A 15,350-nucleotide genomic window follows, 5' to 3' on the forward strand; every position below is an offset into this window, starting at 1 on the left:
AGATGGTAAATGAGTGGGTGGACAGGTTACCTTTGTTGCGATTTTCAGGGACTCCTTGTTTTTTACCTGTTTGAACAAGAAAGAAAAAAGTGGGGTGGAGACCCAAAGTGACTATTAAGAGATCAGATATCTAATTTGTTGGTCCTGCTCAGAGCCCAAAAGGGCGACAGCATAGGGGCTGAGTTGCAGGGAAGGGAATGTGAAGGAAGTTCATGTCTCTGCTTACCTCCCTTCTCACTAGGGGCTCTCATGAAACCGTGGGATATGGACCAGACCACTCGTGCAGGTGAGCGCACACCTATGCCCGAGCTGCTCTCTCCTGGCGCGTGGCTGCCACCGGGAGGGTGCTCCTGGCCTGAGTCATATCACTTGGAGAAATGGGGTGGGCGTTAGGAAGTGAGACGTTCGAACTGTTTCTGCCTGACGGCAAAGGCCCTGCAAGGTGTCTCCATGTCAATTCAACAGCACCAGGCAAGCTTCCTCCTTATTCATCTGCGGGTAGCTGCAGAAATGAATGATCTAGTTCCTGAGGGAGTGTGTTTTATTTCCTTTTCATAAACTGCCCTCCACTAAACAGCCCAAGATGGTCCTCCATCGAAGCGGCAGAGTCCTTCTCTCCTTCAAGGGAAGGAGAGCTTAGGAAAAGGTGTAGATTTGGTTTTACTTTTTCTCGTTCATCTTCTGTTTTCCTTCCTTCAGGAGCAAGTGAACGGCAAAGACAGGCTGAACTGCAGAGGACACATCACCTCTCTGCTCACTCTCCTGGCTCCATTTCCTCCATTTCTCTTCCACTGGCGGCCAGGAATCCAGTTTCATCTCCCAGCCAGTTTACCCTTAGCCTTCCTGGTTCATTTAATCCCCCACGTTTGAGGAAGAAAGGGAGGAGGGGTCGGAGAACTACACAGAGGGCATTTTAGGCCAGAGCACCTAGCCGGCTCACTTGTGGCAGGCTTGATAACTCACCTCTTTGCAACCTACCGATAGGCACAGGAACCAAAGCTCAAATGCAGCCTGATTTGGGAGCCTAGAGCCAGGATCTGGTTTTCATCTGAGCACCCTGGAGAGCCAGCGTTGACATTTTTATCTCGGCAAGGGGTTTGGATACCTGACTTTTCATCCAGCAGATTCTTCCATCCAGATCTGCTCCCTTGCTTCCTAGTTTGTCCATGGGGAATGGGATGAAAGAATCTCATTCTGAATGCCTCTTACCTTTCTTCTTCTTCTCTTCTTCTCCCTCACTGGCCCCCAAGAGGGTAAAGATGATTCCAGTCTGGGAGTTGACACCCACAGCAGTCACGACCATCCTGCCAGAACCTTCCATGACATGGGTCCCTGTATGAGAAAGGAGAAGATGGGAAAAGTGTTGCTTTCTCACACCTAGCCATGCTCTGGCATGAAATACAGACTTAGAAAAAAACAGCCCCTCCTCCCTGCAGGGGCATGGATAAAGATATACTCAGCAGATAGTAGAAACGGGTCAGGAGCTGGGACCATTTAAAATAGACCAAGAAAACTGGAGATAAGGAGATAAACGCGTCTAACTGCTTTAGAGTACAGTTCCTGCCCACCCCCAGCCCCCACTCCCAGCCAGCAGAGCCCTTTGAAGGCCCCTGCACAGAGAACTTCTTTTAGGTTACCTGATATCCTTGTATTCAACCCACTAATATGCCACTGCCCCAGGTGAACCCAGGGGAAGGAGATGGGGCAGGGCCAGAAGAGAAGAGTAGGGTCTGGGTCAGATCTCTGTGGCCTGGCTGTCTGTGGGGGAGGCAGAAAGGGGACTGGGGTAGCCACAGGCCATACCTGAGAGCAACATGGGGTCTCTTTCCACGGATTTCTTGACATGGTCCGATTCCCCCGTCAGAGAGCTCTCGTCAATCTTGAGATCATTACCCTGGATCAGGATCCCATCTGCAGGCAGCAGGTCACCTGGCGCACAGGCGGGGAGGGGAAAGAAGGGAGGTAAGAGCCTGGTGGAGGGTGAGGACCACCATCCAACCCCATCTAAGGGCTGCCCTCGGGGCCCTACTTAGAGGCAATGGCCCAGGGAGTAGTTGGAGAGCCTTTGAAAGATAACTTCAGCTCTGACAACCACGGACGAGACTCCTTTCCAGGTATGATAAATTCAAACAATTATTGATCCCCATATACCTTCCTATGACCTGAATATTATATACTTTAAATTCAAAGACACAAGATTTCAAACACAAAAGTTTGACAATCTTTTGGAAGAGTTTCAGTTACTTCTTTCTTTGAATTTTCTTCCTACAACCTCCTTAAATGTTAACCTAGAAGCTAATTCAGTTTTGGGTCCTATCTTCTTGGGTCCTTATGCCAAAAGACCTGAATCTCAAATAGAAAGGGTGACATGGGTAGGAGAAACACGAAGCTCTCACCATATTTGATTTGGGCGATATCACCCACCACGATCTCAGCCACAGGGAGCTGGATGATGTGACCGTTCCGGATGATAGAGAATTTCTGTTCCTTTTCAATGCGGTTCTGTAGCCCCCGGAACTGCTTCTCTTTGCTCCAATCATTGAAGGCTGTCACTAGCACTACGATGACCACCGAGAATAGAATGGCTGCCCCCTCAATCCAGCCGGCTTCTGCCTCCCCTTCATCTTCTGGGCTACTTACGGGTAGACCACACTCTAACCCAGGGAAAAGACAGAAAGAAAGAATCACCGAGGGGCTTCTGTTGACATTAAAAATGGTTAGTGCTTCCTCAATACCACAGAATGGAAAGTCAGGGAAGGAGAATTATAAAAAATAAAACTCTTAAGCAGAAGAGCTATCTTCTGAGGATACCGAAGGGCAGAAGGATTGGGCATCATTTTATCACCATGTACCTATTTATGTTAACCCAAAAGAAGCAAATGACTAAACAGCATAGAACACGTCAATGCAAATTATAGGCAATTTACATGTAAAGAACTTATGATTCCCAATATGGTCAGGCTCCCACTGCTATGTCCTCAAATGCCAATGACATTGGTGGGGGCACTTTTTAGAAGCAGGGCTTTGTTGGTTGGGTGAGGGTAGAGGATTCTGGGCATTCTCAATAAGGATTTGATGGGAGAAGGGGTAAAAGACCCTGGAATGAGAATGGGTTGGAAGAATAGCTTACTAGCTACTTGTTGGCTTCCTTTGGAGAACCCACCCTGGATAATGAGGGAAAACTTTCAAGTTATAATCTGTCAACCACCAACACTAAGTGCTTTTTGGTGATCATACAAAGAAACTGATCAGAGTCATGTTGGGCTGTTTAAGACACTCACGTTCATTTTCTTCACCAGGGGGGCGGTAGAAGGACAGGACCAGGGAGATTATGGCCGCGATCTCCAGGATGATGAGTGTGACATCTTGAAGGGCTTCCCACACTAATTCTAAGAAGGTCTTGGGCCTTTTGGGAGGGATTAAGTTCTGTCCAAACACTTGCTTACGTTTCTCCAGATCTGCCGGGTTCCCAGATAGGCCTGAAAAGGAGATAGGAGTGGGATGAATGAGTCAGAAAAAAGGGGAAGAGATGAATGATAGAAGAAGGCAGTGAAAAGACCTCTTTAAAAAAAAGACCCTTTGCTTCCTGATCTGCCCAAGTATGAGATCCAGTTAGGGTGACCAACCATCCCAGTTTGCCCAGGACTCAGGGGTGTGAAACTTTCAGTCTAGAAATGGACAAACTGAGACAAGTTGGTCACGGGGTTCACTCACTCCTCTTACTCTCTGGGTTAAGCTAACCTGGACCTAAAACTTCATGTCCTCCTCATTGAGTACGCTTCAGGCTCCAGCACTAAGAACGCAGACATTTAAACGTTTCCGAGGACTCACACAGAACTTCTCTCTCACGTTAACATATAAATGCCGGTGATGATTTAAAAACACACAAAGGCCAGAAAGAAGAAGCTATCTGCTCAAGGTCATGCTAGGAAGCTAGGAGACACAGCCCCACCAGTTGTCCTGACTCCAAGTTCCAGTGGCTTTAGGAGATCAACAGAACAGAGGCTCTGAGACTCCAACTTTGAGCACGCATATCCTCCATTTTCCGTCTCATACACACCACTAAGAGGTACTACTATTCTACTAAGTACTGTGTATTTAGAGAAGTACTACTTAGACTAAGTATTAGGTACTAAGAGAAGTACTACTATCCTGGTTGAATAAAAAGAGAACGAAAAAGGTGGAGCCTAAAGTTGATGGTAGCCCATCCTGACTGCCTGTACGCTCCCACTAACACGCACCTGTGCTCATGTACCTGCGCGGGCGTGCACACATATTCTGGGCATGTTCCCAGAGAGCAAAGAGAATTAATTATTCCCAGTGCCTACTTCCCTTGCTGGGCCCCAGGGGTTTACACTTGAAGAGAAGCGGGTAAATCCTAAAATTTCTATTACTGTCAGTTGGCATTTATCAAGTTGTTTACACACAGCAGCATATTAGCCCTGGTCTTGGCACTTGCAGTTGTTGGCTGCACTGCTCGATGAGTTCCCCACTGGCAGGGTGGGGCAGCCTTTGTCCTGAAAAAAACGTCAGCAGCTGAGAAGGGTCAGAATCAGGGGACAAGCCACTAACAGAATCAGAGGGTGGAACTTCACACAGAGAGCAAGGAAAAGCCAACGACAGCACTGCGTGGAGAAAAAGGAGGTGCTGATGCCAGAGGACTTCTTCAGACTTCGGTCAGCATGCAGGGTATTCTACTGGCAGGGGTGGGGGCGTAGCACGAGGGCAAACATATACTCTCCATCTCCACTGAACAGGACCCCAGGGTGTTAAATGGCAAGAGGAGAGATCTGAGTTAGATCTAAGGAAGACATTCAGACAGAAAAAGGTTTTGAAAATGGGAAAATAGGTACCCAAGAGAGTGCTGTTTGCAAGGTCGGAGACAGCCTCCACTTCACCCTGAAAACAAAACCGCCAGGAGAGGTACTCATCTGTCTGGGAAGGCAGATGAGGGACCCTGCCTGGAGGTAAAGTGGGGGGTGAACTGGCATCCACACTTGTGGAGTTGGGGGCTAGAGACCACTCCGCTTGCTAGTGCTTAGGAGAGGAAAACAGGGAGCTGGTCGGGAAAGTGATGCCCAGTGTTCTTAAGCCCCCAACCCCAGCTCCTGCCTCCCAGTGCCCAGCAGTACCACCCTGGCCTACAGCTGAGCTCTGCAGGGGAGCAGGGTTTGGTCAAAACATTGGAAGTAAGTTGGGCTGCTTCCCAGAGGCTCCTGCCTCCACGCTCTGGGAAGTCAAGTTCCCAGGAGGAAAGAAAAGCAAGGGCCTGGGGAAAAAGTGTTCCTGGGCAGGGCATCTTGATCCCCAGGCAGGCACAGGCAGAGATGCCAGGGGGCAGGGCCTTGCTGGTTTTTCTCCCCAGGAACCCTAGATACCAAGGCTGTGCCAACTTGGGACTGTTGTGCCAGAGGGCCAGGTTTGCCTGAAGGAAATAGGAGTTCTGATAATTTGTGAATCTACCTGGGATGTTTCTCAAGGAAGCACAATTCACAACATAAAGGGAAGACAGCAGGCCTTTCGTTCCCTCCTTAACAAGGGTGAATACATGACTATAAAGGCAAACCAAGACATCAGAAATTAGAGGTCATAATAAGGATCGTCCCAGTAAGGAAGGCCCAACAACAAAAGCCGAGCTAGAAGCACCCATGTGAAAGAGCCCTGCCCCTCCCTGTTCTCATCCTTGTCTTCTCTCTCTCTCTCTCTCTCTCTCTCTCTCTCTCTCTCTCTCTCTCTCTCTCTCTCATCTATTAATCCATTTAGTCAAGAATCAGCCAGCATTACCTTCAAAATATATTCCAGGTCCACTCATTTCTCTTGTTCCACTGTTACCATCCTGGTCTAAGCCATCATCATCTCTTGCTTGGATTATTACAACTTCTTCCTGGTCTCCTTGCTTATCCCCTCATTTCTCTGTCCTCAAAAGAGTGGCCAGAATGATATTTTAAAAATCCAACCCATGACACTTACCTACTCACAATCCTCTGGTGGCTTTTGTTTGGCGTGAAACTGGGCACCAAAGACCTTAAGATGGCCTATACGGGCCCTGTAGGAGCTCCCGGCCCCCCACCCCTCAACTCCTACAATTTTCCCCTTGGTCGTGAGATCCAGCCAAGCTAGCCTTCCCTCTGGTCTTGGAATGCACTATGTTAGGGCTCACGTCTCTTTTGCTTGGATTCCTCTTCACTAGGTAGGACTCATTCTCTCACGTCCTTCAGGTCTTTGTACAAATGTCACCTTCTTAGTGTGGCCCACTGGGACCACTGCATTTAACATTATGGCTTCTCTACCCCAGCGCTTTACATTCCCCTTATCCTGCTCAATCGTTCCCTCTACGGGTCTTCTCCCCTAATATATGATGCGATGTATTCATTTACTCTTTTTTAAAATAATTAAAAAATTTTTTCAATTACAGTTGGCATACAATATTACATTAGTTTCAGGTGTACGTAGTCATTATTCTGTTTGTCTATCCCCCTTCACAAAGGCCGGATTTTTATCTTTGTTCTTTAGGTCCACAGCAGTGTCTGGCACATGGTACACATACAAATTTACTGACTAAACTGGATGAATGAGTAATAAATAAGTTTGCTAGCATTTAAGTGATTTTTCTGTGCCAGACGCTTCACTAGGCACATTTGTGTCTTCTCATTCAAACATCCTAAACCCTATGCGGTAGCTACAATTAACTCCATTTAATATATAAGCAAACTAAGACCGGGAGAGGTTACATAACTACTCAAGCCTAGTATGTGGCAGAGGCTATACCACTTCCCAGGAAGCAGCTGGATGCCCACCTGCACGTAGAAGGGCTGCACTCAGCTGAGGTTTCATTCCAGCGTGACTCGCTTGTCTTGGTTTGCCAGGGACTTTCTGGGTTTTAGCAGTGAAGCTCCCGCCTCCTCAGAATGCCCCCTCAGTCCCAGGCAAACAGCACAGGTTGGTCACCCTACTTCATTCACTGCAGGCAGCCCACTCTGCTCTCCTCTGCACCTCTAAGCAAATTAGCCCAGTTCCCACTATTTACGATGGGAGTGAATTAGTCCTGTCTTTTTCCTGTCCTCAGGGATGGTAACACCAGGTCTGTCAGAGTCTAACCTATAGACTTTGTACTCAATAAAGGCTTATTATGGCCATTTTTGGACCAAACACATGAAACAAGACATATTATGGAAAACAAAGGTCAGGCCTTTCTCTTACCCAGATGCCCTCAAAGCTACACACTTACTTCTTTTTTGCCATTTTCTCTTATCTATCTGCTCCACCTTAAGTCACTCTAAGCTCTTCAATAGCTACCTTAAGAAGCCATGTAGCTGTCCCAGTTCCCAGAATGCCCTGTGGCAGGGAAGGGCAGATTGGGCTGTTAGCATAGTAGCCTTGGGAATTGTCTCTCAGACATGTGGCATGGCACAGAAAGCCATGTGGGAATGGGAGCTTGGCCAAAGCCCAATTTTGGGCTTTCCATTCCAATTCTTCCTGTCCCCGAGAGGTTCTCAGGACCTGCTTTCAGGAGCTATAATTGCACATTCATGCTTGTCTAGACCAGGAAAGGGTTTTAGTCCCTGATCTCCACAGTTGCTTCTCAAATATACAGCTTCCTGGAGAGGGAAGGAAGACTTGGCAGAGAGAGAATGCCGGAAACACAAGAAAAGGGCTTCCCTGAGAAATACATCAAGGAAATGGGAGGAAACCTTGTTCCCAAGAACACGAGAGAAAGCGCCACCCCATCAGGAGGCTCCTGGGCCTAAGGACCAGACTGAACACAGGCACTGGGAGAGGCCACAAGAATGTCAGTCCATGAAGTTGCCCGTCCCCGCCCGTGCTGGGGAGTGACACAGCTCCTGCCCAGGCAGGAGGCAATATGAACAGCAGTGGAAAATCTGCGTCTGCTGTGAGCCTGTGCCGGGACCTCGGGCTAGGGAGGAGAGGCTGCAGCCCAGTCCTCAGGGGCCTGGCACCAGCAGGAGAGGGCCAGGGCCAGCCTCCCTAGGAGGCCCAAGACTGTTGGCCAAGGGACCCTTATCAGAACCAGCTCAGCCCCAGGAAGGATAGGGCTAGGTTGGGACTTCCCAGCTGTCTGAGTTATGATACCTTGCCAAAGACGCAGCTGAATCTTTTCCCACATAGATAGCACAAGGGAGAGGTTTCTTTGGGTTGATCTGAAGGCAGTCCTCTCTGGTATATGAGAACAGAGACTAAAATACCTTTCAAGTCCTACCTTAAAAACTCTGAATTAGGAAGCCATGAGGAGGAGCAGCTTCACATCAATATAGAAACCTACAGGCTTTAGCCGGCTCCTGCTGCTAGTCAAATGCCATTCCTTTAAAGACGAAGAGCAGTTTCTACACTTCAGCGTCTCCAGCTTAGCACATCCGCAGCTTGGGTATGTGTTCTCTCTCTGCTGGACTTCCAGCCCCTAGAGATGAAGTAGTCTCCTCCAGATCATAGCACGAGGATGATGGACTTATTCTTGCTGAAGTGGGCACATCCTCTGGCAAATGTTCCCCTTATCTGACTCTCTGCCTGTTTTGAACACTCCAACTCTGGCATAGAAGAGTAAGCCTCCCGAGTGCCCTCTTACTTACTGCCTTCTCCCTTACTGCACGCATGTGCTTCCATCCAGGTCACACTCCCTAGTGCTTGCACCTCAGAGCTAAATAAAAAGAGCAAAAGCCTCACTTCCAGAGTAGACCCCACACGGGCCTCAGTCAAGGAGGGAACGCCATCCTTCCACCCTCAGCTGATGGTTCAATGCAAGGCAGGAACAAGAAGGTTCACATGAAAACAAAACTTGCAAGTTTCTGCTAAGCTGCCAAGGGAATGCAGTACAAAGGGTTCCAGGCCTAAGAGAAGGGGAGAAAGCAAGGAGGGTGCTCAGGTTCAGGAAGACTTAACCACTCTCCTCATCGAGATTTCTCTGCCCCCTGGCCTGACACCATCATGCCAACTAATGCAGAAATCCAGTTCTGGGCAAGGAGGAGCTATATGGGAAAGAATTTGCAGAGCCTGGGGTTGAGCTGAGAAGAGAAGGTCCACAGCTGTCATGCATTGTTGGCCTAATTCAGCCCTAGGCAGTAACTCAAACCAGACAGGGAACTCCCAGGATGCAACTTGGAATTCCCTGCAGGAGGAGGAGGGATGAAGGGAGTGTACTTTTACTCTCCTCTTTTTCTCAATCATCTACCATATGGCTGTGCATGCTGCTTCCCCCAAGTTTTGTGAAAATCTTTCCCACCCCTCTTACCAAGCACTAAATATTTGTTTTATGAAGCTACTAGACTTGCCTGAACCACTCACATCACAGCGTAGCTTGCTTTCTGGCCGGCTGTGTGAGGTCGTCTGCTCACCTCCACCATTTCTCTTCCCTCCAAGATATTCTTTTGGCTTGGGTTTCTCTCATGTGTGCCCCCCACTGTTTCCCTGACTTTCCTTCCCTTTGTCATTCACACTCAGCCTTGTTTCTGGTTGTTGCTGAATGTTGGGAAGCTGAGCACCCCCGAGTGTTCTTGAGTCTAACCAACTCCAGGCCAGTGGGCAACTCCTCTCATTCCAACTAGGCAGGTATCCTCAAGGAGCACAAGCCGATATTAAATTAACATTGGTAAGGTCTCAATTAGATATTTTATTGAGCATTAAAGTATGTGGATATAAAGGGGCCTCTGTAATAAATCTAACCTAAAGAAACCTTACAGGGTGATCTGATCTTAAATTCCTAACTGGGCAAGTCATGGTGGGTAATCATGCTGCAGGTATATAACTTCCCCTAGTAAAAGGTTACCTTTGCCTTAAGCCAGCTGTGTCCACTGTTCTTGTGCATCTAGGTTAACCACACATTTGAAATGCCTCTTTTTCAAGCCCCTCAAAAGAGTAGGCACCCTCAACAGAGAACATGATCTTGTTAACTATCCTGTAATCCAGTCCCTGCCTCACTTTCTCCCACCTTCATGTAATTTTCCTTATGTTCCTTCCTTAATTTCAAATGTATAAAAGAAATGGTAAAATCATCATTTTCCAGAGAATTTGAGATCTTGCCTTCTAGTATGTAATCAGTTTGGCTCAAATAAACTCATAAAATTTCTCTATAAGTTTGGATATTCTTATGTCAACAAACATAAAACAAACTTTTAAATTATTTGTGCTTCTGAGATTCTCTGTTGCTGCTCTAGCATGAGGCAGCAGAGCATTAAAGGACTGTGAGTCAGAAAATATAAAATATTTCATTGTGTTCTTTCTACCCTGTGGTAAAAACTTAGGCAAATAATTTAAACTTTTTAGCCTGTTGAAACAGAGATAGAGAGAGAGAGCGAGAGAGATCAAGAGAGAGAGCGAGAGCGAGAGCGAGAGCGAGAGAGAGAGAGAGGAAAGGGGGTGGGGAGAGAATATACAAATTAAAATTAAGTCCCACTTCCCTCTAGAATTGTGTAAATCTACAATAAAACCATGTTAGTGTCAGAAATGTTATAAACCCCCAAGTTTCATAATGCCACTTAGTAGCTCTGGTTTCAAAAAAATCTGTCAATCTATACTAAAGATGCTATTAACTCAACAGAAAATAAAGGAGGACGGTCATACTCTAGACACCAATCATCCCAATTTTACTTCATTTTGGTTTCCAACCAACAGAATTCAAGCACCAGGTAAATTCTTATATTCTTATTAGTCCACAGGTGCCTTCCATAGGTGACACAACCATGCTAGGCTGTAAGGCACCTCAGTGTGGTCTTCTGTGAATAGGCTGTCTTTTTGTAGCATCAGCTCATTGGGGGACGTGGATATCAAGGCTCTTTTTCTCAGCTTTCCCGACTAAACAGCTCAGCATCACCCTTGTCTAGGGAGAGACTCCTGTGTTGCTCTTCAGTGTCTCCTTTTCCTATCCCTTTATTCCTCTCTCACACATGAGGAGGTCACTGTTGGCACTGTGGAGCTGAAAATCACTCATGGAAAAGTCTTCTGACACCCTGATCCCCCAGCTCAAGGACCAGCCCCACTGTAGTGTCTTACATTGAAACAAATCAGGGTACATATTTTTGATCTAAGGAAGCAGGAGAATGGCAATGGACAACTGTACCAATGGTAGAGATACTGGGATATAGGCACAGCCAGAGTCTGTGGCAACAGAGGCACGTGCCATCAGAAAGGGTGGCTTTCAACTCTAGGTATGAATCCAAGACTGGGAAAGAATCTAAGAGCATTAACATTTGATATCCGATGTTGAGATTAAAGTAGGATATATGTTGGCCTTTGGGAATGGAAGCTCTCTGGGAATCAGAAAGTAAACAGTAGCAGTTATGAGACAAGATTTGGAGAATTGAGAGGAAAATCCAGATCCTGCTATTAGAGGTTCTTAGGTTTCATCTTATTCGGACTCTTGAGTTTCACTTTGTGAGAGAAACAAACTGACGAAAAGGATCAAGAACAGGATAGATAGGGAAAAAGAAAGATCCATCTAAATTCTGATTGGTGCATTATCTCAATGAAAACATAATAAGAATAGCCTCTCTTTAAGGTCAATACTACCCCAAAAAATGGTAGAATAAAGAAATCTGGCTGACAAGAAGTAAGTAGTGCCAAAGGACAGTCTTTAGATGCCAGCCAAAAGGCAAAGACTGAGCCACATGAGAGCAACTAAGCTCTGCCACCTCAACCAGATCTCTTTTAGACATCAAGAGGTGACTGGACAAAATGGACAACTGTCACAGTTACACAAGCAGTAACTCTAGAGATATAATGACACATTGTACTCCATAGACACTCATATTCTGGCAAATATCTTCAGACACATGAGCTCTGTTTTAATCTGAGACGACTAATTTATTGAATCCCCATTATAAACAAGCACTATACATACATTATAGTATTTAATCCTAATAACTCTATGGGCTAGGTATAAACATTATTTTCAAAGAAGAAACAGACTCAGAGAGGCTGAGTGAACTGTTCAATGTTGTTCAGTTAGTAAATGATAGAGCTAGTATTTCAACTCAAAGCCTGTAAGATAGAAAACTGAATTCTAGAAGTAAAGAGAACATGTAAGGTAGCTCTCTCAGACACACACACACACACACACACACACACACACAACAACAACAACAACAACGACAACAACAACGACAACAACAAAAATACAAGACATAGGCAATATACAGATAGCTAAATAAAATTCTCCTTAAAAAAAATTCCTAAAGTCTGGACTTCAAATCACTAGCTTGTTGCTTTGGCTAGGTGTCAAACTTCTTAGAACTGGCAAGAAATATGATGTGGCTTCCAAAGGAAGGCTCAGAAATAGCGTACCTTAAGGCATCTAAAGGACAAGATCTTTGCTCCATATCATGCTATTCAACCATGGTGCCTGCCTGACAGATGGGACCAAATAAAAATCTGTAGCAGAAATGCCGAACCACACAAAAGTGACAAAGCAAGGTTCATTTTGTTCCTTCTCCATTTTGATGAGGCAAAATTTCATTTTACCATGGCTCATTGGGTGATTAGGCTAAGCCAGGCAAGCATAAAGCTGAGTTTTTCATACTCTTTTAAGTATAGATTAAGAAGAATTATGCTAAAAGTGCATCAGGCAGGATTGAAAAAATCATCACTAATTCACTGACAGGAAACAGAGTAATTCAACGATTTGGCGGGTACGACTCTATACTTTATGATTTATCACCCTATTTTTAAATGTATACGTTAGTGAAGTGCTACATCGAGTAGATGAACTTATTTACTTTTTTTGTCCCAGCCTCCCCAATTACACTGTAAGGTCAGAGTGGGGAAGAATTATATCTAAACCCTTTTGCAATCAGACTGATATAGACTAAGGGACTTGATGTGATTATTTACTGATAAAAGCATCTCTAACATAAATGTTTCCAAAGTAGAAATACATATCTTTCTTTCTGTGCATTGATACAGAAAAAGGAGGAAAGAATGACCTTCAGCGAATGATAACACAGTCCCTAAACATCATGTCTGGAGAGAAAAAAATGGCTATGTCCTCACCTCGTTTTAGTGCTTCAGATACCATACTTTCCCCACCAGACACAGATATACCAGTGAGGGCTCCAGAAATATGCCTTCTCTAGAAGCTGGGAAAATAGTATTTTTTAACACTAGCCATCCATCATCCTCCAATTCCCCACTCCTGTCATGGCCTTTACCTTCCACAGGGTTGGTTTTCAGTCTACTGCAGAGATTTATTACACCTCCATAGTGGATATTGATCTGGTTCATTGCATCAGTTGAGCGCAACTCCATGAGCTTCCTCAGGTCCATTACTGTGCAGCCAAAGTCCCCTTCACGGCTTTCAATCATTGAATTGGCCGGCAGGCCACGTTCTGTAGGGTTCGTCATTTTGACTCCTGTTACCAAACCCCTCGACAAGAGAAAAAATGTGGAGTTTCCCTTCAATTGATCAGTGTCCCTTGCCTCTCTGCCTCACTTCTTCCTTCTTCCTTCTTGCTTCCCTGAGAGCACTTAGGAAATTGATGGACTATATCTTGTGCAATAAGCTTCAGAGTCTCTAGCCCAGATCCTTTTTCCTGTATGAGGCTTGGCAGCGAGAAGAGGAAGAGGATGGGGGAACTGAGTGGAAGCCGGACCACGTGTCACGAAGATTGGTGTCCCCACGTGGTACTGGAAGTGGTTGTCCAGGGTAGGTAGGTTCCTAGCTTAGACCGACTTGCCCAGATGGAGGTATAAACAAGATGTGCATGTTACCATGGAGGCAACCTTAGCAACAGCCAGCAACTGCGGTGGTAGAGAGGCAGCAGGAGAAGGAAAAGGGCTCCCAGGATACCGATGACAACTGGATCTCTGGAATAAGGATTCAAAATAGACAAAAAGAAACAATTAGAGCAGCCACAGTGATTCAGCACCTGCACAAGCAAGAGATACTCATTCTAGCATAAGGGTTTAGGTGACAGTTGATGCCTTAGCCAAGCTGATAGCTGAGGCCTCAGTTGAGTGAACTAACTCAGGAGAACCCCCTTTCTCCCTGGGAGGCCCCAGCAGGCTGTAAAATTAAAAACTGTAGGATACACCCCAGTCTTCATATCTCACCTCTACCAGACCAAGTAACACAAATCCTACAACTTCAGAAACTTGAAATTAAAAGGTTATGACCTCTAATGGCCCTAACTTCCCTTGTCTATTTGTGGGACCCATTACAGAATCCTTTCATCTGACCTCACTTCTATGAGGTGAGAAGGGTTCAGAAAAGGAGTCCAGACCCAAGTGATCTGGAGGGTGGCCTGCCAGTCTGCCACCCTCTCCCATGCCCTGTGCCCTTCCCTAGTCCCAACACACATATGTATAAACCAGGACAATCTGATGGAAGATGCCCAGTTCCTCTAAGGCCCCTTAGAACACTCAGCCTTCAGCTGTATGGAAATTCTTCAGTTTGCTGCAGGCCAGGCATGAAAGTTCATGTCTTGGAGTTAAACCCTGCCCCTCTCCAAAAATGCTTTTGGAGGGAAGGGGAGAGTAAAATGCTCTGGCAGTTGTCGAAACAGGGTGGAACCTTTTTACATAAGGGGGCAGAAGGACCTCTAAGGAGGAAAGATAGTCTAGGCTTCAAAATATCTTTCCTCCTTAGAGGTCCTCCTGCCCCCTTATGTTTAAACTATGTTTAAAGTTTCTCTGGGGTGGCAGGGATAAGAAAGCTTTCAATTCAGATAGAGCCTAGGGCCACAGCAAGGTCAGCAGGAGAACAATTTAGCCTCTGCATGAGTGAGCAACAGAGGGTCTCAAATCAGCATTCCTCCCCTCGGAAAGGCATGTTTTACCTCTCATGCATGCTGACTGGGGTGGAACTATGTGTAGGTGAAGATATGGAGGGCTGAAGGTGAGAAGAAGGCTTATCCTGAGCCTTGTTCTCAGCTTCAGAGGGGCCGCTGTGTGTCATGCTGGAGCCATTGCCACATATCAGCCATTTAAATGTGGAGGGGCTTTTCCTCAGTCTAGTGCCAGAACACAGGAGACCCAGCCCTGGTTAAGTAGTCACTGCTTGAGTTTGGTTACCAGGGGGTGGAAAGGAGCTCTGGTCAACATCTCTCTAATGAATAGATGACATCTTCACTTCTAGAAGGTGAGCAAGCACAAGAACGATTAGGTAAGGACTTGTCTCTTACCAACCACTTTTCCTAAAATCACATGTGGCCAAAGTTTCTGCTGATTCCAATCAGTCCTGTTCTCAGCGGGTTCCCCTTGGATGGAGGTGGTTACATACCCCCTCTCCCAATGTGCCCTCTGCCTCCTCCTTCTACCATAGATTTTTAGAGCTACTCTGACTTACAAAGGGTTAAGTAAGCAGGGTTTTGTTTTGTTGTTGTTATTGTTTCTTAATATTATACTCC

At 46.1% G+C, this 15,350-nt stretch overlaps 1 protein-coding gene across 6 annotated transcripts in view; it reads right to left on the bottom strand.

Annotated features, from left to right (window-relative positions):
• The window catches only part of ATP2B4 (ATPase plasma membrane Ca2+ transporting 4), an 83,469-nt gene that overhangs the window by 27,984 nt on the left and 40,135 nt on the right, over nucleotides 1-15,350 (bottom strand). For all 6 annotated transcript variants that reach the window (XM_025040481.1, XM_025040483.1, XM_025040479.1 and 3 more), the window contains 6 exons: nucleotides 13,155-13,809; nucleotides 3,282-3,479; nucleotides 2,397-2,654; nucleotides 1,804-1,929; nucleotides 1,210-1,332; nucleotides 31-66 (listed from right to left, as the gene is read on the bottom strand). In XM_025040481.1, coding sequence (XP_024896249.1) covers nucleotides 31-66; nucleotides 1,210-1,332; nucleotides 1,804-1,929; nucleotides 2,397-2,654; nucleotides 3,282-3,479; nucleotides 13,155-13,347 — 934 coding nt within the window. In that variant the 5' untranslated portion in view covers nucleotides 13,348-13,809. The remainder of the gene's footprint in view (nucleotides 1-30; nucleotides 67-1,209; nucleotides 1,333-1,803; nucleotides 1,930-2,396; nucleotides 2,655-3,281; nucleotides 3,480-13,154; nucleotides 13,810-15,350) is intronic.

Source organism: Pteropus alecto, unplaced genomic scaffold, assembly GCF_000325575.1.
Source record: "Pteropus alecto unplaced genomic scaffold, ASM32557v1 scaffold359, whole genome shotgun sequence".
Lineage (NCBI taxonomy): Eukaryota > Metazoa > Chordata > Mammalia > Chiroptera > Pteropodidae > Pteropus > Pteropus alecto.